The 24,461-nt window shown below is 36.8% G+C and overlaps 1 protein-coding gene across 1 annotated transcript in view; it reads left to right on the top strand.

Moving 5' to 3' along the window:
• The window catches only part of LOC115239389 (protein kinase C-binding protein NELL1-like), a 60,749-nt gene extending 36,294 nt beyond the window's left edge, over positions 1-24,455 (top strand). The window contains exons 3-15 of the mRNA XM_029813888.1: positions 4,199-4,411; positions 9,137-9,287; positions 10,663-10,945; positions 11,267-11,422; positions 12,280-12,502; positions 12,968-13,159; positions 14,027-14,146; positions 15,016-15,276; positions 16,067-16,447; positions 16,585-16,844; positions 17,099-17,341; positions 20,761-20,781; positions 23,214-24,455. Of these exons, the coding sequence (XP_029669748.1) occupies positions 4,199-4,411; positions 9,137-9,287; positions 10,663-10,945; positions 11,267-11,422; positions 12,280-12,502; positions 12,968-13,159; positions 14,027-14,146; positions 15,016-15,276; positions 16,067-16,447; positions 16,585-16,844; positions 17,099-17,341; positions 20,761-20,781; positions 23,214-23,972 (3,263 nt within the window). The 3' untranslated portion in view covers positions 23,973-24,455. The remainder of the gene's footprint in view (positions 1-4,198; positions 4,412-9,136; positions 9,288-10,662; positions 10,946-11,266; positions 11,423-12,279; positions 12,503-12,967; positions 13,160-14,026; positions 14,147-15,015; positions 15,277-16,066; positions 16,448-16,584; positions 16,845-17,098; positions 17,342-20,760; positions 20,782-23,213) is intronic.
• The last annotated feature ends 6 nt before the right edge of the window (positions 24,456-24,461 follow it).

Here is a 24,461-nt window from a genome sequence, read left to right as displayed (position 1 = left end):
GAACAGTGTCATGTTGGTGTCTTCTCATTTTTATAATGGCAGTGACAAGATAATTAAAGATCGGAAACATCAACGCTAAAAAGGAAGAAATCTCCAAATATTAGTATTTTTGCTCGACAATATCAAAATTATGAGAAAATTTCTGACTAGTAAATATATTTGTGAATTAAATTTCTCTAATTTTCTTATTAAAATAATAATAAAAAATAAACATATCTTGAAAAATATTACGGATGTGAGACGATGATATTTTATCTATCATTAATTATACAAATTTTATCTATCATCTTTTCTATATAAATTAATCGATTAATCGATTTAAATGAGGCAGAATTTCGTTATTGTAATGTTAGTCTTCATATAACAATTTCGCAAACGCAAGCACGAATTCCGCATCGTTAGTCTATTTTTGTCGCATATCATCAACATTTCGTCAACAGTTAAAGAGAACCAAGATATCGTCTGTCGCGCACGATATTTCATGGCAATATTTGCAGTGTAAAAAAAAAGTCCACCGAGGCTAGCAACATACATCAAGCACGGAAGAACGAATGTCTCGATAATGAGCGTTCGTGCGTATCTAACGAAATTCATCGACGCGCACGCGGTTGTCCCCGGTCTGTCTTGCCGGTTCCGGGCTTCCGGGGACTGCGACCCCCTCGAGGAGGGCCGGCCGCAAGACCCGGTGCCAAGGGGGACCGGTGGTGGCGGAGGAACGGAAGGTGTCGATCGATGAGTCGTACGAGGACGGGTTGGTTTCCGCACGGCTTGACCGTCGCGTGTTATCGATTCTAGCGAGCACACAGTCTCTGGCATTCGGTACTCGCTTCATCGTCGACGTGAATGAAAGACACGGCATGCGACAATCAACCGATGCGATTTAACAACTCGATGTCGAACAGCATGACGAACAGTGGGGACATTCGTGTACGACACGAATTATCGAGCGAGAAACAAGAATGTAAAAATATGGGAATAAGATCTTTTTTTAGTCATTAGTAGCATGAGAGTAATCCAAATTAATCGACACAATATATGTTTCAAATTATAATATCTAACAGATATTATATTAAATTCATGTGTCTTATAATATATATTTGAAAATTATATACATATATATATATAATTTAATTTTTATATTAATCGTGTAATATGATTTCATTGATAAAATTTGGTTAAAATGTATCAGAGAATCGGAAGCGATTATGCCGTTCGACTTATCGATATAACTGTAGTCAATGATTATGAATGCTAGAAATCGTGATGGTAACGATCGTGCCAGGACAATCACCACGTGTCACGAGTGTGTTCTCTCTCTCTCTCTCTCTTTCTTTCTCTCTCGCTGAATCTCTCGCTCAAGTATTTGACGATATAATACCGCGTACGGTTCGATACTGGGCGTCGCGACGCCCGGCAGTCTGCCACTATTCCGTTCTATCCCATTTCATCCGACGTCATCTCGTCTTAGAGCACTTACACGCGTTTCCTTGTCACCGACAATACAAACTCTCTTGCGTAACTACGTGCAGCAGTCACATAGGCGCTATTCTTCGAAAACCAACTCCGGTTCGTTAACCGGATAGATAACAGTTTTATATTACGTAATTGTTAATATAATGTAATACGAAAAAAATGTGGGATAATATTTTGTAAACATCAACATGATAAGATAAATATAATTAAAATATGATAATATAATAAAATATTTTATTTTTTATAAAATTAAAAATTTTCCTTTTATATGTACAGCTACACAAATATAAATGTTACGCGCGGATGCATAAAAATATTTTTCAAAATTGAAGAGCAAAAATTTATGATATAATGTTATCTTCAATTCAACCGCTATTATTATGTTAGATTGCGATTGCAAAACTAGTCATAGATTCAAAATGCAATGAAGACGACGCCTATGAATAGAAGTCCGACATGCATTGGCAAACAAGTTTGGATAACAAGATCGAGTCGATGACGACATTAATTTGCCAGATGATTTGGCCCGATTAATGTCGCCAAAGTCTTGAGAGCTAAGGTAACGGATATCTTTCTCGTGTTGCAAAAACAGGTGGATGAAAGGAAGAAGGAAGTTCTTAAGGTTTCCTTTTACGCGTACATTGCGTAATTAGAGGAAACAACGCACCATTGAAGCATTCATACGTAAACTCACTCGAAACTAATTAGCGTTGAAATTTCGCGTAATCGCCAATAATTGCAATAATCGATTGTGTGTTGAGGCAAAATCCATCGGGCATGTAATGTACGATATAATTCGCTCGCTTTTGCGATAATTAAATATCTATACGCGATAAAAAATGTAATTATATAATATATTCTCACATTTTTATCTCGTTATCGAAAGACTCATAAAGTACAACAAACAAATTAATTAAATTATAATTTTGCATAATGAAAAAATATTTATTTAGATAAGACTAATCGTCATATTTTTTTAGTTTAAGTTCTTTTTCTTTTAAAAAGGTTTACTCTCTGTGTTCAGTGTTCGATCAGAGAAAGAGAACACGTTTACATGAGGGATCATGTGCGGTGGATTATTTTCAAAAAAAGAAATTTAATCTTTCTTGTTCCTGTGATACAAGAAACATTAACTTGTATAATGTGTTTATACCTCGCAATATGTGAATCTCTCTAATACTCAAAGAGATACATATATACATAAATAAACTTTGAAGACGTGAAATAATCGTAAACTTGCTTACTGGTGTTTTCTTAACGCAAGATAAAAATATCATTCCAGATTTCAGCGACTGTATCTAAACGAATCACATCATTTTCGAACGCACGCCTTCCTGTTGGCGAGCGATTTGCTGCCAGCACACTGTTTACGTTTTGATTTATTCATTAACTCCACGTTTCCACTCTCTCATTTTCCGATATTGTCACAACGAATTCAATCGATTGAAAGTCCTTGTTGCCGATTTGTGGCATCGTTTATTAATCCATTTCTATTATTCAAAAGAGAGATAGGAGTTCCTAATATTTAAATCATTAGAAATATTTATAATCGGATTGCATTCAATATTGGACAGACCAGAATATTCAGATCTTCATAATCATTAACGTTTAATCAATTTTATATTAGCAAGACTCAGAATTTATCTATCTAATTTACATACATCATTTTGGTTAAGTTCAACTAAATAAAATAAAAAAACTGAATTATATAAATTAGAATTTTTCTGAATTATGGAGAAATGATAACTTACAACATTAAAATTTCATTTACAAGCATTTTCCGAAAAGTATAAATTTTTTAGAATAACAAGTCGTGCATGATAATGGAAGATTTTTTTATTTCGATATTAAATTTAAAGAAAAATTTTGTTAATTCCAAGATTCGTTTTCATCGATATAAATATAACAGGCGAGTTAAAAATATTTCAGACTTTATGCATCAGTTGTATCCTATTAGCTATTATCCTTCTCTGACAGTCTACCACTCAGCGCTGTCAGAAGGAAAGATCAGAGTTTTCGTAGCGAGCGTATGTCTCATGTAACCAAACGTCAAGAGTTGTCGCTCATCACGAAAGTAGCCCCCAGTCGAGCAGGGAGTCCGCCGAGAGCGGACAGACGGGCGAGCTTTTTTTTTTCGCGAGACTTCAATCATTATCAACGTGAAGCCGGCGCGACAGAGGCGGAATGGATTTCACATAGGGCGATAGATAAAGCAAGCTGTTTACGAGGCGAACGATTTCGCGGAAAGAGTTGAAGGCTTCATAGAACGGGGAAAAACCGATCAATACCACTGTTTCGGGAACTCTATGCCGTCTATGATCTTTTTTTTCTTCCTTTTTTTCTTCCTCTCCCTTTTCGGTCCTTCTGATTCGACGATCAAAACGAAAGTTTCGAAATGAGATGAGGTTGTCGTTTTCGCTATAATTGCATTATTGAAATTTAGTTTTTAGCATATGATACGTACAAGCGAGAAAATATTTTATAAGAGATCAAGTAAAGTTCTAATTCTTCATCAAAGTTTTCTATTTTTTTTTGCGTTAATTTATAATATCTTCATTTTTCGATTATAATATATATATATATATATATATATAATTCACATTCTCTCGTTAATATTCTTATCATTGAAATTGGAAACTAACTCACTGTTTCAATATTATTTACATAATGTGTAAAAAATCAAATACATTGCTTCTTGAATTAACATCGTAATTGATTGTTTCAGTGTCTGGAACGACGAATAAGAAAGAGGAAGAGACGGCGGCATCTTCGGTTACGGAAGAGAATACCGTGGTCCTGGGCACGAGAACCAGAACGGGAAGCGATGCTGGAGGAAGTATAGATCTATTGGCAGCGCTGCAGCTGCACAATACTACTCGGCAGGGCGTTACACAGGTGCCGGGTCTGGTTAGGCTGAGACCAGCTTATTATCTTCAGGGTGAGTCGATTTCGTCCGGCATTTTCGATCTCTCATCTTTTATCCGAAACGCTTTCGCGATCTTCAATTATCGTTCAGATAAAAATAAAAAAAATTTTTAGCCATTTTGAAATAGTGCCGTTAGTCTTTAATTATTCTGCAGAAAAAAAAATCGATCAATAATCAAATAGTATCGTTTTTGTTTCTTCTCTTACAAACTCTCATCCAATTCTCTATAAAAATTATTTAGTACTTTAATAACAAATTTTTATAGAAAATATGATCTTTTTTGCACACAACTCTGCGAATTATAATCTTAATATTTTAATATCTAAACAACATATCGTAACGATAGAAAATTGATTAAGGCGCGTTTGCAATTACATCTATCACATCATGTATAGACGTAACAGGAAATAAAACCTTTTTCATGATTCACATCCCTTCTGAGCTGCGATATATCGTACGCGATAAATCGTATGGCTCGTACACGAAGCTGCCACTTCGATAATACTCTCTTAACCCAAATACTCCCTTAATTTGCATACCGCCAGGTCGTTCTTTATACGAACGATCCTCCTTTCGCTCCTCGTATAATACACGCTGCAATTATTACGTCTTGTAAAGACGATGATTACGTTCTATATAATCCACGAAACTTATCTCCGCATCACGAAATTCATTCTTTGAAAATTAAGTTGGGAATGACAACATATATGATAATAAAATACAAAATAAATCTCTGGAAATAAAAATTAAAAAAAAAATCAAAATTATCAAAGAAATCTCATGATTAAATATTATAATATAATATTTAATGTGTGTGTTATATTACGACGCATTATGAAAGAAATATTTGGAAAAATGTATATATTCTGCAACAGTTTGCAAAGAAAATATTAAGCATGTATAAATGTATACATTTATAACTTCTAAATATATTTTATATATTCTTAATTTATTTCTATGCAGTATTGTAGCAGATTATATATTTTACGATCAATTTATAACTCGACATATATATATAATCATGCTTCGAAATGATTTTTTCTTGAGAAAAAAAGGTATATTAAAATACATTGCGATAATTTTAATGCATGTGTGTCTCTCATTATACGATACCAGTTATGCAACGTGCGATTAATCGATATTACGAAAGGTCAGTTTGATAGCATCGCCTACGTGTCTTTGCTCACAGACGAGAGGGTATTCCCCTACAGTGAGTATCGATTGTTCCCTTGAATTTCGGAAAGTTGTCCATTTCACAATATTTTCGACACGGCTTAATGTTTGCTTTATTTAAATTATAGTATGGATAAAATATGGCGTAAAAATGTAATATTCATCAACCCTTCGTTACTAGATTGTACAATTCACTTTTGCACGCGACACAGAATACGCGTTTCCTGAAATTGATCGCGTCCGAAAGAGTTAAACGATGTCCCCGTTAAATAAGCGACCCTTCGTACCGACGAGAGCTCGGCGTCTATTCAACCCCGTGTAACATGGTGTATCCAATTATACCGGAGCACCCCCGCATTTCCCCCGACGGCGGGTGGTGTACAAGCCACGTGGGTGTGTGGGCGGCAGTGCAACGGCCGCGGAAAGCGGGCCTGGACGATCGATACACGCGAGCTTTATCTTGTGTTTAAGCAATAGCTATTATCGATTGCTTGCAATTTTTATAGCTTGCTTCGACTTGTGACAAAACGATATCGTCGTACTACCAGTAATCATATAAGAATCTTATCACAATTAATATTAAAAATCAAAAACTTATCATTAATGATTCTCATAATGCAAAAAAGATAAAAACATAATCATGATTGTTATATCAATTTGGATCTCCGAGATAACATTACACAATTTGAATATACCAGTGAAAAGATAAACATTAAAATTATTTTCGTTTGCTCTTCGAAACTGTCGAATTCCGCCGAAATTGGAAAGGAAAAATGATTGAACGTTGCTGTAAGCGCATCCCGAACCTTCTCCTTGTTTCCGCATCGTATTATAATACACAAAAAGTAAATAATCTTAACCCCTTTTAACTACCCCATGGCAAACGATCGTTTTCCGCTGTTCGAAACTGCATCCGGTCTTCTCGTATAACGAAAATAAAAATTTCACGGTCAAATTATGCTTTCTGCCCGTATCAGCTCAAGTGCAAGGGTTGGCTCGTGCGTGCCAATTCGCGCGGAACGATTTCGTTCGAGACGAGCGAGCAACGTACAGTAGGGATGTTTTCTCGCTAGTCGGGGCCGACCTCTCTCCTCCGCTCTCACCACCACCTAGACCGATGGTATTATGTTATAATTAAGCGTGCGCGTACATAATTGCTCGACGATGTCGCCGACCCTCTTCGTCGTCGTAGGTGGCGAGACCTCGCGCGCAAACGACATCGACGCTTTATTGTCGGCCGAGTATCTGGTTACTCTATGAGTACCGGCGGTGCATCTGAAATTCGAGGCACACTTTATACGCCGCGAGAAGCCAGCCAGCGGCAGAGCATGCTGCATTTTGCACGCGGCAGTTGTATAATAAGGTGTCCCTTATTTGGACAGCTTTTTTTCCAGAAAAGAAACCAAGTTATGCATTAAAACTCAAAGAAATAGACCATTACACTTTTATTTAGGAAATAAATGTGACAATACAAGAATAATTTGCAAAATATAATAACGTATATCTTGATCTCTCTCTTTTCAACAAAGCAATGCTGAAAGCTAAAAGTCTAATGCTCAATAGATTTAATATTATAAAATTAAAATCCCTAATTCTGGAAGACAAACAATTTTCTATTATATATCCATGATCAAGCGCAGCTGCAGGATTTCTCGTTTGCACAAGTGACACATTACGCGAATCGCTTAATGATGATGATATTGAAGCCACGTTAAATGGACAGTAGGATTGTCGATTGCAACGGCTTAGTTGTGGTGTAATTTGCCAAATGGCCGTATTAATCTATCTAATGGATAGCTACTCAGACAAGCAGCAACCATTCCGACGCGACGTGTTAATTGAATATGCACAAAGTATAGCTATGATCGATTTGCATATCGTGAGTTTCAGTAATAGTAAAAGAGAAAGGGAAGAAAAAAATAATTTATATCCGCGAAATAAAACATATATAGATAATATCTAATAATAGTAATAATAGGCAATATTTAGTAAACTACAAATTTTTATTCAGTACTATGCGTTTGTTAAATAAAAGTGTGTCATTTTTTTGAAATTTTATGGGTTTATCACGTAAATCATTTTATACTATCTTAAAATATACAAGGAATCGTTATTTATTCACACATAATTCAACCAATTAAATATTTTATGAATTTACACACACACAGACAATTCTCCTTCATTCGTAATTATAATTGAATGCCATGTTGATTTTAATCTTTCCAATCTTAAAACGTTATACACGTCAAGCTTTTTTAGGAAATTTAATATTGTATATAAAATCATATCAAAGGATGGCAGAGAATAAAATTTTGAAAAGATAATTATTTATAGAATATTTGGCTTATGATATCCTACGATTTTATTATTACATTTTATTATTATCCATTTTGTTAAAAATTTTATTATCAAGTTATTTATTTCACTTTTGTATTTTTGCGAACAGTAAGTTGAATCCGAAAACTGCAAAAAAATTTTCAATATTTTATTAATTCACCTTGCGCTTTTGTATTTTCCCGTCGATACGATTACGTAACGGATGCACAGAATCTTCGACCAAATACTCTCCAAAAATTCGGGGTGGCCTACATCGCCGTGCTCTAATCTGTACCGAGTCGATAGCCGAGTTCTCGCATTACTGCAGTTAGCAGACGATTCGTCTGTTCGACTTAACGTATGACATTGTTGTTATCTCAAGATAATACGTGGGTGGAATTTTTTTGTTGGTTGTTTGCTTGTGTTGGCACTAAGAAAAATATGGCTCGAAAATCTGACAAATTATATCCGATAAATATTTTGACTACTTCGTAAGGCAATTAAGCACAAGCAAGCGAGTTAGTGAATGAATTTTATAAATCTTTTTCAAGAAGAGATACATGTTTAAAGCGATATTATATTATAAATTCTTGGCATTTCAACCGTTTCCTACACTATATGAATAATATACTTATCCTTAATAAATTCCGATATGAATAAACCATAAATACATGCTACTCCGTTTCTAAGAAAACTTACATGTGTGTATTCTAATTCATTGTATTATTAATTTTCAATATCACTCCTTTTGTACAACCGAGGCATATTCTCAGCCATAATATTGCGACAAATAATAAATAATAGTCGTGTTCTAAATTCGGATCACTTCCTGGAAAGCGGCTTAACTTTACCCGGAGACGACCGGGTTAAAAATTCAAATCAGCTCTGCATCGATTTCAAGGCATGGCATGCGACAAGCATTCTCCCCTCTATCACCTACAAACTGCTACATTATATTCAACATTCTAAAATTCGTGATTATCTAATAATATAAAAAAAGAAAAAAATTTCTTACTCTCTTTTCCTTCTTGCCATTTTATATTCCCATCTATCTTTATTATATATATTTATTCTCTTTTACTTTTTTTTAATGTGTCTGGCACATAAGGCGGACTTTAAACGCGTCAGGAAAATATATTAGATACGGATTCTGCACATGGAAAAAATTGCTACATGAAATGCAAGAACTGCGGTCGGTCGCGCATATTCCATCTTGCCGCGCCAATTACTGTGTTTTACTACTTTCAGGCGAGGAGAGGGAGCTCCGACTGAACGAGGCAAACTTCGAACGAGCGGCCGCGTTACTCCGGCAGGTTCCGGAATTCACTATAGCCGCCGCGCTGCGCCAAGATGAGGCCAATTCCGGGACGATCGTCGCCTTTTCGCACGGGAACAATAGGTATGAAATAGTGAAAAGTTTCTTCCCATTCCCCTCGCGCTAGCCTCCCCCCTCCCCTCTCCTTCCGAGTTGCTCGAGAATTTCGGACTCCGAATGGCCAACAAACAGCGAACTTCCGGAATTCACTATAGCCGCCGCGCTGCGCCAAGATGAGGCCAATTCCGGGACGATCGTCGCCTTTTCGCACGGGAACAATAGGTATGAAATAGTGAAAAGTTTCTTCCCATTCCCCTCGCGCTACTCTCCCCTCCTCCCCCTTCCGAGTTGCTCGAGAATTTCGGACTCCGAATGGCCAACAAACAGCGAACTGTGACCTATTTCGAGCGTGATACAGAATGATGTATACCCCGTAAAAGAGGAGAAATGATATTTTGAATATATTTTACTTTTTATAAACCGTAAAATATTGTGTAGAATGTGACAAGATACGAGAGATAACTGAATATTTCTTTATTATCTATTAGGATCCGCGAATAAAAGTTTCGATAGAATATTTTACGAATAATTGTAGAATATTTTGCTTTTGATTATTTTATGATGTCATTCTGTTCCTTAATGTAGCGCAATAATTCCACTGTCGTATCAGCTTTATAATTTGATAATAACCATCTCGGCGTTATTCAATGTACATAACTAGGACAACGAATTATTATCCAACAGTAAAGCATTTGTCTGTCGAGTAATACGAGTCGCGTAACGAGATTATTAAGCAACAATTGTACGTAATATGTTATTACATGCATTTCATTTCCCATCTTTTCGTTGGAGACTATCTCTGAAGTTTTACAACTTTATTGCGTCGACTATAAAAGAAGTTAGTGTGTCAATAAAAATCATCGAGCGAGAATGAAGGAGCATTTAATGTGTTGATACTTTGCAATCTAGCTATTTTGATTTATGCAACACAAATTGAATACGCTTGTCTTCGCGTACATTACATAACGGTTAACATGCAACAATTACGATTAATTTAAATGATCCAATAAACTTTCCAAAAGTCAATAAGCTTTTTCGAATTTACGTATCGTCCGTAAACACACTTAGCGGCAACAGAGTAAATTAATTATTTTGCGAGCAAGATCAAGCTTTAATTTTTTCATCAATATAATCAGAGATTGAATCATCCTTGATTCATTACAGAATTTCAAAACAAATTTCGCGATATTAATAACAGAGTAATAAGCCAGAAAATAAATATGAAGAAAGATATACTTGTAAAATGAGTAGTTGATCCAGTATTAAAACACTTTGCATAATAAATATTACATACAATATATAATAAAAATTACAAGCTGAAATATTAATATAATTTCAGATTAAATTCCGAATAAATCTATAATCGATATCGAATAATTTCGAATAAAATATGCATCAGGTATTTGGAGCTGCAGAGCAGCGGTCGCAAGGACGAGCTTCGACTTCATTACGTATCAAGCCACGACGGAACCGTACACGTCGAGGCGTTTCCTTTTCGACTGGCCGATGGCGCCTGGCACAGGGTCGCCCTGAGCATAAGCGGCTTGCAGGTCGAGCTGCTGATCGACTGTCACCCCTTGTACAGGCGATTGCTGAGACCTGGTCCACCCGACACGAATTTTACCCTACCGCAACTTCAGCTCTGGGTCGGACAGAGAAATGTCAGGCACTTTCTCTTCAAGGTAAAATATATTTTACTACGGTATACGCCATTTAATTATTCTATAATGAATATAATTGCCACATATTCAAAAATTATATATTTTTAAAATCACGTAAAAAATACACTTTTTTTTTAATTTAAAATAATTTCTATTATTTATTAGAATCTCTCATTCATTTTTATGTTAATTTTTTTTATATCTTTATATATTTTTTATATGTCCTTACTTTATTATAATAAAGATATTATTAGTTTTTGTTTGTTAGTAGAAACATATATCTCATTATATTATGAATATTTGACGCCCGACTAAGCTTTTCATATGATTTCCGCAACACAGGGTGCCTTACAGGACGTCAAGCTAATAGCAGGACCTCACGGTTATCTTTCCCAGTGTCCTCAGCTCGACTCATCTTGCCCCACATGCGGTCAATTTTCGACGTTACAGAATACCGTGGAACGATTATTGGATAATGTCAAGGAATTGACCCATAGAGTGAGTAATTTATATGCCATTTATATCACACTTATGCTGGAGCGATAAGATTCGAGATTCAATTCAATATTATAAACTGTATATATTATGCAAATTATGTATATATATGTGTATTTTCATAATCTCATTGCATAATTAATTATATATAAAATGTTTAGAAATCTTATTTTTATGGAACGTTCCTTCAATAAACACACAATAGGCTCGCTACTTCTGTTAATGCAATTTAAAATAATTTCTATTATTTATTAGAATCTCTCATTCATTTTTATGTTAATTTTTTTTATATCTTTATATATTTTTTATATGTCCTTACTTTATTATAATAAAGATATTATTAGTTTTTGTTTGTTAGTAGAAACATATATTTCATTATATTATGAATATTTGACGCCCGACTAAGCTTTTCATATGATTTCCGCAACACAGGGTGCCTTACAGGACGTCAAGCTAATAGCAGGACCTCACGGTTATCTTTCCCAGTGTCCTCAGCTCGACTCATCTTGCCCCACATGCGGTCAATTTTCGACGTTACAGAATACCGTGGAACGATTATTGGATAATGTCAAGGAATTGACCCATAGAGTGAGTAATTTATATGCCATTTATATCACACTTATGCTGGAGCGATAAGATTCGAGATTCAATTCAATATTATAAACTGTATATATTATGCAAATTATGTATATATATATGTGTATTTTCATAATCTCATTGCATAATTAATTATATATAAAATGTTTAGAAATCTTATTTTTATGGAACGTTCCTTCAATAAACACACAATAGGCTCGCTACTTCTGTTAATGCGATATAAATAAGGCAACTTGGTTGTTCATGGACATCCTTCCTTTCAGCTAGCCGCTGCAGAGGGCAGAATAAGCAAAGTGGAGGAGTGCGAGTGCCAAAAGTCTTGTAGGGCGAACGGTACCGTCCACGAGGACGGCGCGACCTGGGAGAAGGGTTGCCAGCAATGTTCCTGCGTCCACGGCAATATCGAATGCAGGCCAACGCCCTGCGCCCCGGCTACCTGCAAGCATCCTGTCATTCCTAAAGGACAGTGTTGCCCGATTTGTCTCAGTAAGTAAAATGCCACATTTCTCTTTTTTTTTTATTGCCGCTTATATCTCGATTCACGTTCGCAATCGACGCGTCTTTTCCGAATTTTATAATGGCAGTATTTTTAATAAAAAGACGTTAAACTATTTTTTTATTATTAAAAATCTAGATTAAAATCAAATTTAATATAAAGACTTTGTTACATTTAGGATTATTATTTTCTCAGAATATGTCCTAGCTTATAAATCACTCATATCTCATACTTTTTTCTTCATTTGAGGAGGACATTGCACACATATTCTTTATACACAAGAAAATAATTCTCTCGAGCATTCTAATACAACATCCTTTTTAACGTGAATTAATCTTTTCGCTTTCACGCACGCAACTGGCTGATTAGTTGGCGTAGCGTGTTTTGTGTTCCACTGACCGCGCTTCCGTCTTGTGCCTCACGTTATTTATCTCGTCATTCATTTGCTTCGCCAGAACAATGTTACTTGCATGGCGTAATATACGATCACGGCGAGAAGGTCTCGCCGAAACAATGCGTCGAATGCGACTGCTCCGACGGTAGCTTCACCTGCCAGAGGTTCGACACTGATGTCAAGTGCCCACCACTGCCGTGTCCACCTAGCGAGCAAATCAGCGTGGCGGAAGAGTGCTGCAAATTTTGCCCAGGTAGGTTCTGGCTTGGAAAACAATAGGAATGAATTCTAACGTTCTGAGATTCATGATACTTTCGCAAAAAAAAAAAAAAAAAAAATTATTATTATATACATCTATGTGATATTTCACATCTACTCGATTCTCGAGAGACAGTTGATTTTATTAAGCGTTTCTTTCTTATCAGCTTTCTTATATATATTTTTATTATAAACGATGTACGCGTTATATAAAATATCTTGTATATTATCAAGCGTTGAAATTTAACGAATAGAACTTCAACGTAGCATGTATTATGATAATAAGCCTGAAAGAATGGCAAGCATGAAAAGGAATAAAATATTCTCGAAAGTTTTGCGACTGGAATAGCATAGAAAAAGAAACAAAGCATAGTTCGCATAGCTCGCGCATTAACTTTAATTAACTTTAATTAACCCTCTCATGCATGAAGTTTCTTTGTCAGCAATTTCAAGCCTCCTTTCTTTCTGCTAATCTTGAGTCAATATATATGCATCCATATATGAATCTACTATTCAATATTAAGAGAATCATATAGTTATTATAGAGAGCACGAAAATAAAAAAAAAAGACAACGATGCATAGATAATTATGTTATATAATGAACACGAATTATAAATCATAAAATTACTAAACGTATACATGTACGACATGTAATGTTTATTTTAGTTTGAGTTTATAAGTTGAATGAGATAATTCTAGTTCGCAAGAACTCTCTATCACTAATTAATTACGTTCTCCATTACGCATGGGAGGGTTACCGATGTCAAATCGAGCGACAGTCTTCTCACTAGAACCTCTAGGCCTTGTTAATTACATTTTCTAACCATCTTCCGTATTTGCCTGGCTAACCAATTTAACCAGGGGTGGATTACTGCGCGAAGGGCCACAAGTGTCACGCTAACGCGTCCTGCCTGAATCTCCAGACGACCTACGCCTGCCATTGCGATATCGGTTTCCAGGGGGATGGTCTTAACTGTCATGGTACCTAACTTACTAACTTACTCAATGTGCAATTAATCGTGCGTGAAATACATTCGCGCATACGTCGAATTTATCCTCGCATAAGAAGCATGCATAAATATTAACGCTTTTAAATAAAAAAATTCCTTAATAAATTCTTTAAATTGGAGAAATTTAGTTTTCCCTCATATACAGGGAGCACCGTACAAGCTTTTTAGAAAAAGAGAAATAGATTTTATCAAAAATCGCAAAAATTTCGATGACTAAATCGGGTACGTTCTATCGTATGGTGATATTTTCAATTTCCGGTGCCGACCGGAAATGGGCTATCCAGATCAAAAGTCGAATTTTTTAAATGGAACATGGCACTTTTTATTGCAGATTCCCCGGCGAAAAATAAGAAACTTTTGTCCCAAACATTTTTAAAATTCTCCATCGACAAAATTGAAATGATACACGCTAACTCGTCTAGAGATGCAGTTAAAGTTGATTTTTTCATCACACTTTCAAAATTATTTCCAGATTATTAATAAATATTTAATTTCTTAATAAAGTTTATTAACCATGTTATTACAATTTATTATTTTATAACCATGCTATTAAAATAATAACAAATTTATTAAAATTATTTATTCATTTATGTAAATAAAATTGTTTATCTTCATATGTAATCCGAATTTGCAATAAAAAAAACCGATTTAGTCATCAAAATTTTTGTGATTTTTAATAAAATCCACTTCCCTTTTTCTTAAAAGGCCTATAAGGGTGATTAGGGACATTCTGTATATAAACATTTTTCGATCGTGCGATAAATTAATGCGCAAATATTCATGGACTGTATCAATTACGCTTTCCTCAATAACACACTTTCTTTTCGTCTCATCATTCAGATGTGGACGAGTGCAAGCAGCAAGGTGGATTGGACGGTCATCATTGTAACGCAAACACGAGATGCGTCAACGTGATCGGCTCTTATACGTGCGAGTGTCTTCCGGGTTACCATAGAGTCGACAAGTTCAATTGCGCCGAGCTGGACGAGTGCACGACTGGTCATCACCAGTGTGATGAGCATGCCACGTGCGTGAACACTGCCGGCAGCTACTACTGCATCTGCAAGGACGGTTATACCGGCGACGGTTATACGTGTAAACGTACAGTATCGTCTTTTACGTCTCGATAACATAATCGATGTTTTAGTCAGCAATTTCTTACTATTTAGTGCAACGAATTCCGACATTTCTCGTCGAGAAATATATGTTATTATTTAGATAAATTTTAGATTGTTAAATAAAGAAGCAAATTGATAAAGAGGATCATTTTTTTATTATTTGAATTTATATTATTTATTTATGTTTATTGAGAGAGATAAATGGAAATATATATTTACGCTTTTATAAATAAATTTATATACTTTCAAGCGCATGCGCCGCACAATTTGTAGAATGAATAAATATACTTCGCTTTATTAAAGAATTTTATGCCGTTGGAAATAGAAAACGATTCGCACGTATATCTTCTTTAAGAACGTTTGTATCCGGATGAGTGTGTGCACAAACGCCATCGAAATAATATTTCTATCACATCGATGAATGAAGCGATAAAAGAAGATTTACTGAAGCGAGGAACGTTTATTTTTCTCCAACGTTCCGCAAAGATTGCGAGAAGCAAAAAATAAAAAAGAAAAAATATTTCCATCGTTCTTTAAAGAGACGATTGATCGACTCTCTTTCGTTTTAAGAAAAAATTATTTACACACTGCGATGTAGCTTTTAGATTAATAATAATAAAAAAATTGCGTCGAGTTTCATATTAAAAATCAGATTTTAGTTTTAATTGAAAAGGTAAGATTTTTTTTCGATAGTTGCAATACTTTCACTTTCTAAAAAAAAAAAAAAAAAAGATTCTGAACTGAAGTAAAGTCAAGCTCTTGTTTTTGTGCAGCCGTGTGCAATCAGACCTGTCAGAATGGCGGCGAGTGCGTGGCACCCGGGAGATGTTCCTGTCGACGCGGTTACATCGGCAACAGCTGCGAGCTCGACTTGGACGAGTGCGCCAGCGATTTACACCGGTGTCATCAGTCGTCCACGTGCTTCAACATGCCCGGCTGGTACTACTGTCGTTGTAAGTCCGGCTACAGAAGCGCCCTGCACGACAGCACCCAGGGCACGCAGTGCCTCGACATCGACGAGTGCAACGATCTGACGATAGAGAGGAGACATACATGTCATCCCACCGCGAAATGCATCAACACCGAGGGCGGCTACGAGTGCGTGTGTCCACCAGCAACAAATCTGGAGGAGACTGCAGAGAAATGTAGACTCAGTGAGTTTCGTGTCTCGTCTAATTGAGATATTCCTTCGCGCGCACATACATGCGTCATCTCTTAGAATAAAATTATTTTTAAAATTATATCGCGAAAAAAAGAATATAAACTTATTATATTATTATTATATTTATAGGCTGCTGGTTCAAAGGTCGCGAAATCAACAATGGCGACACTTGGACGCAGGACGAAAATTCTTGCAGGAGATGCACGTGTCAAGACGGCGTGATCACTTGCAAGGACCTCGTATGCGATTGCAGCGCACCGGGAAGCCATAGGAATAAATGTTGTCCCCAATGCAATCCCGCAGCGTCCTGCAGGCATCAAGAGCTCCATCACCTAGTCTTCAGAAGCGGAGAACGTTGGATATACCAGTGTCAGACTTGCGAATGCCTGGTAATGAATCTGTTTAAGCCGTTTAGTCGCGATAGAATAGAGAAATTAATAAAAAAAAAAATGGTATTTCTCGAGCAACTAAATTCTTTAAATAACAATCTTCATGGTATCATTATTCTATCGTGAAAAGAAGAACAACAAAAATTTTATGGAAAAATTAAAAACAATTAATTCCGAGTTTTCTGTAGACGAGAGATTTGTGAGATACAACGATCTTTGTATATGATTGTATTTCTATTTTGAATTTGTTGCAGTACGGCGAAATAGATTGCTGGCAGATGGAGTGTCCACCGGTAACCTGCTCGAATCCCGTGACCGAGGAGGGCGATTGTTGCCCGCGCTGCGAGGACGATCCCTGTGCACGAGAGGTGCCGACGAACGGCACCATGTTCACGGTTCCTAGTCGTCCCCGACCCTGCAGCTACGCTGGCATCGTCCACGACAGCGGTAGCTCTTGGCAGGACCCCCACGACAAGTGCACCACGTGCGAGTGCAAGGTAAGGAGGAGGATCAACCGTGTCATCCGTCACGTCGCAGGACCCGCGATTGCCGTTGGTCCTTGATCTGGTCCCGTACGAGATCCGACGGACACGGGTAGGATAAGGGGGAAGGGGGGAAGGGGGTAGGGAAATTCGCCGGAAAAGGACGGTGCTATGGGCACGAAAGAAAAGTAAGGATGGTCGCGCACAAATTAGTTAAATTTTTATATCCTTTTAAATCTTTTTGTATAATCCTACTTTTTTATTTTCTGTAATATAGAAAATATTTCTATATATAGAATATCGTATAATATGTTTGTGACTTGTGACACGTAATAATTAATTATGCATATAAAATATGCACTATATCTTTCCGTACGCTTCCCGAAGAAGCGTTTCGAAGAAGATTAATCAGTCGTGAATAAAGTATTCAGTGTAATAGATTGATTTTTCAATTATAAATAAGGCGACAAAATTTAAATAGCGAATGAATTAAAACGAGAACCATCTTAACGAGATCTTTATGTATCCATCGCGCCTTCTTCTCTCGCAAATTGAAAATCTCAAGGTCAGTAAATGAAATGAAATATTGCCTCAATTTAGCCGTGGATGTGTCATATGCCTATTCAATTGCGTTCGCTGTATTATGCCGACATAAGACTCAAGATAATTGCTGTGCGACAGGCGTCCATCGCAGAATATGTACACTTATATATACATGGCGGAGCATCGATGTAAATCGTGTCAATCAATTTCATTTCAGTTCGTTTCGTATTAAATTGATTCCGTAACAATAATTAACATTCATTCCATTATTACAAATGTTGTTATTTTTGTACAGAATAATTGTGTTGCGTGCCCTAGTATATTTAAATAAAATTACTAATAATAATTGTGTATTAATTTCGCGTATCTATTTTTTTTAGTAAATAAAATAATTATTTTGTAGAGATATAATCATACAAAATATAATGAGAGATCCATTTTTTTTAATTGATACCAAGTCATAAATATTCACCGGTACATTTTACGATAATCTCCATCTTCTTCTTAAGATATATATATATGTTCAATTAAATTATCCGCCATATATACATGAAATCGTACACACAAGCATTCGTATCATCTTATTTTCTCACTCCTTTTACTCTCTATCTGTCTTTCTGTTTTATGTATCGTCAGTAGGTAATCCTCGAATAATACAAGGTACATACTGACTGTTATTTTTTCGTAGTATGCCGTTTGTTTCTGCGGTGTGTATTAACGCGAAACAAATCCGCAAAGCTAAACGCTGACATTTTATTAACCGTGTGCTGAGAGAAGAAAAATCGTATATCGCGTAAAAGAAGATATACATTGAAATTTAACATCGCACTCGCATGAATCTAACTAACCGAATTGAATTAAAATTATTCAGAAACGCTTCATTCTTGTATTTTACAAAGAAATTAATTTATTAATGTGAAATATATGATATAATATTGATGTTGTCTATATTATAATAATTATTAAGCAGCATCTTCTCTCGGTGTGCATTATATTGCGTCGCGCTATGCGATCTTTTAGCTGTATTCATCAATGTAAATTATTCAAGACATATTTTTATACATTGTCATACACATACAGGGGCGTCCCTAAGCTAGTCTAAACTAGATGTCATTTATTTTTCGTTGCCTGCCTTGCACGTGGCAGCGTTCGTCATTAGTTTCTATCCTCCATGTGAGAGAAAATAAATTGTATATTAGATTACATTAAATGACTCTCTTCTTTCTCTCTCTCTCTGTCTTCTTCTAGAGCCCTAAAAATTCATTTTTTTATCACGATTTATCATTGTTTGAAACTTACTCTTATTTAATTTTTTGTTTATTAAAAATCCGTTTAATCTTTTGATGCTTTTTCATATGAAAAACTAAAATATTTTATCAATATTCTAACAATAAAATTAAAAGATGTGAAAGAGATTATTTAATTAAATTAAACAAACAATTGCTGCAATTAATAGTGTCAACTAAATATCTAAAGGACTGCAAAGAATTCTAACATTACTTACAAAATGTCACATATATTATTTTCTATGAGAAACCATTATTATTTAAAAATAATAGACGATCGAACACTGCCACGGCCGTGAGAATTTCGGTTCGTACATATGACTGCATACATATGAATCTCGAAGAAAACTCTGAATGTCGAGAAAGCTCGTTGTTTCGCTTCTTCATCATTAATGCTTCGCTCCCATCATCGATATCCTATATATTTTGTCACCCTAACTATAAACCTATATAGATATATTTCAGAGATTTCTAGTTAACGTAATCTTTAACTGTGGAAATAATAAATCAGCAGTAGCAAATAATTTATAATAAATAATTTTAGCAATAGTTTAACGATTTAGAATTTATTGTTAGATTGCCTATATAAAACTTAGGATTAGAAAGTTTACTTATACATACATACACACGTACACTATACGTAAAAAAATATTTTTATATCTTTTATAAAACTTTCTTTAGATATCATAATTAGGGTGACGATAAAATATTATACAGGGTGTTCCATACTTATCTACTTCCATACTAATTTACTGTTTAGACCGTACAAACATTGGTTAATTTTTTATTAACATAAATCAAACAAAAAATCAATGTTTATAAAAATATTAGCTTTCAATATTAAATTTTTAACTAAAATCTTTTAAGAGTGAATTAAACTATCTTCAATTTTGTCATCTCCGTTTAATGAAATGACAAAAAATGAATTGAATTTGTTAACTCAATACTCAAAAATCTTTTGTTTTCTATGATAACTGATTCTCTATCGGCATTGAAATTAAGATTATACTTTCTCAAGATCCGTGGCTGAAATCTAACATAATAGATCCGGAACACCCTGTATATGCCAAACCGAGATCGAACCGAGATCTCACGATTGCGCGTGCTTCGGGTCGGCCCTGCATGGATCATTTTATTAATGTTTATCGCCCGGCGACAATTAATCGAAAGCGGACCTGACCTCATAGTTACCGAGGGTACACCACGATCTTGACCCCGCCGATCCGATCCGCGATCGAATCGCCTGATCGCCGACGTCAGTGCTCTACCGTCGTTCGCCGAACGATTCAATCAAGAGCGACGGTACAATCTTATTCGATTATATTGGCAACGATTAGCCGGGGACCACCGGAGTGGAATTCGGCTGATTCAACTTGGCGCTTGGGCCAATCGAATCGATCTTCTAAGCGACGATCGTGGATGTGGATCGGCGCACAGAGAGGTCCTGGTCACGCGGGGGCGACATAAGGGATGATGGAGAAGGGAAGGGTGGAAGTTGCATCGGGGAAACATTGTCTGCCTGTGATCATGCTGTTGTAAATTAACCCCGCCACCTTGCCCGTGACTGACTAATCTCATATAGCCTAACAATGGGTATCCTTGCAGGTGCCGTACTGCGCCCAATTGGTGAGCAATAGCGCGTGTTGTGTGCATCGGTAATCACGTCACTTCTACCTCACCTATAATCTCTACTACCTGCCTCTTCTCTTCTGTCTTTATTGCCGATTAATGTACTACGACTAATGGAGTGCTCCAGTGCTGTCTTAGTCTTCCTCACGCTTGCTTCTTGCCTATTTCTTTTTTTAAATTCAGATTTTTATATTTTTTCTCTCTCTCTCGTTTTTCATTTTTTTAAATGTCTTTGTATCTCGTATCCTCGCTTGATACTGTAGTTCTTTTTCCACTAGTTTGTTTCTTCTCTTTAATGTCCTATTAAGACCCGTTATCACTACGTTGATCGTCGCACGCTTATCATTATTCGACAATGAATATATAAATGTATCACGAGCACGTAGCATGTGCATCTCGTCGCGTTTGAAGGAGAATGTTCTCGACGTAATATTGACGATTTTCTTATATAAGAACGAAGGGATTTCAAATTGACATTTGCCAAAAAAATTCTTTAATATTTATTTATCTACTGAGCAAAAATTATCGATCATCGATGATGTTTGAGATAATGGTCATTGTTCTTGGTTCATCTTGTATTCTTTATAAATCTTATCATTTCAATAATAGATACGGTTGTGATTAATGATATTTCGTTTGTTAATTTCTTATCTAAAATAGACAAATATTTATATTAATAAATATAGAGCCTCTAGACGAAAAATAATTTGCATGTTCCTTATCGTCGCATTCAACCAACTCGTCGAATCGAATGAGAATACGGCGGCGAGCTATCTTATCTCGGCCGCGGCTGCACGTTTTTTGAAATCTGCATGCATCAATGCACCTTACGAACTCTATCACTTATTTTCCCCTCACAAACGTTGCGCATCACATCCTCTCATTTTTTTTTTATTTACGCACACTCTGAGACGCACGGTCGTTCATGCAAAAAGATAAAAGAGAAGGCAATCCGTTCGGTCGGCGAGTCTTTCTCGTGTCGATCGAGGAGCATGGCGCACGAGGTGGCAGACACATATACACATACATGTGCACACAACACATATACGCGGACTGCGTCTTGGATTCGCGACTGTATTTGTTTTTTTTTTTCCCCTTTTTTTGTGGTGTGTTTTTCTCTTCTTTTTTTATCTTTTATTTTTTTTTTTTATCGAATCGTTGTCGCACCTGAGCCTCCACTGCACCCTCCTCCGATCTGCATTTGAAATTCGATAGAAGCACCAAGAGGTCTCTTTCTTTCTTTGTATCGATTTATCCAGCATCGATTCTCGCAAGATAAAAATTACGTATGAAGAAAATAATCTCAGAATTTATTGTTCAAATTAAGATCTGTTATCAAAATATTTAATTGTCAAGCATAATTTTATATTAATAATGTAATGCAAGTATTCAATATGCATATTATGTAGAAAGATATCTCGCTAGAATCGTAGCAAAAAGTAGTAGAAAACTTAGAGATTTGTCGCCAGGTATCAAAGACATATTATGGAAATTCATTGTTTTGCCCCTCCCCCCTTCGAATGTCAGCATGAGTGTCCTTACAGTTATTGTAATTGTTATCGTAACCACTTACAAGTCGTCTATTTGCCGAAAGAAAAGGGTGCGTGCCATCGGTACGGGTGCGAGGGACATCGCAAGGAAAGTTTCAAGGAAAGTAAAACGGGGGTTGAATTCTTGCACGTTGGTTTATTATCTCGCCACGGCGGAACTGATGCGGTATTGTTCTACGAAACAATGAATTACATACTATGTGTTGTGAACAAGTACCTGCCTCTCCACTACAGGTCGGAAAGTCTTGGCCCGCCGGACAATCGATTACGAGAATAACCGTCTGATATTTAAAACATTTTTGCTAGCGTTCTTGATTCTCTCCGACATTTAGAAAAATATAAGATATGAGAAATAAAGTAATCCGTTTAAAATATGAGGAAAATAAAATATTTCGCTATTATTGAATGAGTATTTAATCATTTTTCTTCAATGTTATTAAAAATTTCTTTATGTAAAAATAATTAAACTAAAAAAAAAGTTGTAATATTATTGAAAGAAGAACGCAGGCAATGTTATGTATATATTAGTCAAAATAGACAAAAAAATTAGAAATTATATTAAAATTAATTGCAATAATATTTTATTATCGCAAAGGAGAACTCCAAGTAATAAAAAAATATATTTCATTCTTTTATTCGGAACACTCGGTCAAGTCAAGCTGATTCTTGATAAGCAAGCTCGTACTCATTTCCTTCTCATATATTTGCATTCTTTATCTTCGACACATTCTAGATCTCACTATGCTATCGCGTTCTCTCGTACGTCACGCCAACCAAGACTTTCCAACCCGAAGTCGGCGAACCACACAAATCGACAACGAAAAGCCTTTTAATTCCCTCCGCCGTGGCTAACCCAATCTCCCACGAACCTCTTCGTAGGACGGGCAACTTTGCTGCAGCTACGATTACGGCTGTGCTGGCGATCTGGGTGACGACAAGCAGCAACGGCCTCCAGTCCCTGCTCCTGAGTCTTTCATACGTCATCCATCGAACTCTGCGGTCCAGTCGTTGGTCAACGGTACACCGAAAGCAGCTCTACCAACGGTCACCGGCACATCCGGCACTACACGCACCATCACTACCGCCGTCACCACCTCCGTCGCGAGCACTACCTTCCCTGTCTCGTCGCCCTCGCACTACTCGTCATCCTCCAACATCAGCAACGAGAAACCTCACGATCTCAGACGAGATCAGGCAACAGGTTTGGCCATGTCGCGAACTCAACAGAGGGGCGCCTATCATGCAATTAGGTCGCAACAGCAGCAGCAACAAGCATCGTCGACCACGAGATACCAGCAGTATGTCAGAGGTTCGACGACGTCATCAACGGCGTCAGAACGATCCGCGACGCAGTCGTCGTCGACGGCGAGGACGCCGCTTGCGACGTCCAGCGACGACAGATCGACGCCGTCACGACGCAGCCAGTCGACAAATACCGTCAGTCGTCGCGGCATCGCCACCGCTTCTTCCTCTTCCTCGTCGTTGTCATCGTCATCGCCGACTCTCGCGGTGGTCTTGGCTACCTCAACAATCGAGGAGATCGACCGACCGTCCACGAGCATCTCCGCGCAAATTCGCCAGCTGGTCGGTCGTCGTAAAGACAACAAAAAGTCCATTGTCCTCGACAGCGCCACTTGAGGACCGTGGATCTAGAGGAAGATAGGAAAGGACGAATCTGACACAAGGCATTCTAGAGGGGAAATCCTGGAAAATCTCTCATAGTCGTTCAAGCGCGTCGTTCGTCTATTGTATCGTCGGCAGAAGGAGGAAAATGAAAGCTCAAGAACAGAAGGAACGGGATCATCAATGATACACTCGACAGACACGCGGAGAATCAGTGTCATTGCGCTGCTGCGAGAGAGATTTGTTCCTGTTTCCGGAGCCTGTCTCCGTGTCTGATAATTTCGAGGAGAGATGGTTAACGTCTCATCAGATCGACGATCGCTGACCTTGGATCTAATACCGTTAGGCTTCAGGTTCTAATCCTGAAATCGAGATACTGTATCGTTTGCGATCGAATAGACAAAGTCATGTCAGGATTTTGACACTATCAAGATCCGGACTCGGAACAACCGCGAGCCGGACTTGCGGCTCAGATAACGAGCACGTTCAGAACGTTCGCTCTTC

This window comes from Formica exsecta, unplaced genomic scaffold (assembly GCF_003651465.1).
Source record: "Formica exsecta isolate Colony F162 unplaced genomic scaffold, ASM365146v1 scaffold38, whole genome shotgun sequence".
NCBI lineage: Eukaryota > Metazoa > Arthropoda > Insecta > Hymenoptera > Formicidae > Formica > Formica exsecta.
This window is presented reverse-complemented; position numbering and strand designations above follow the sequence as displayed.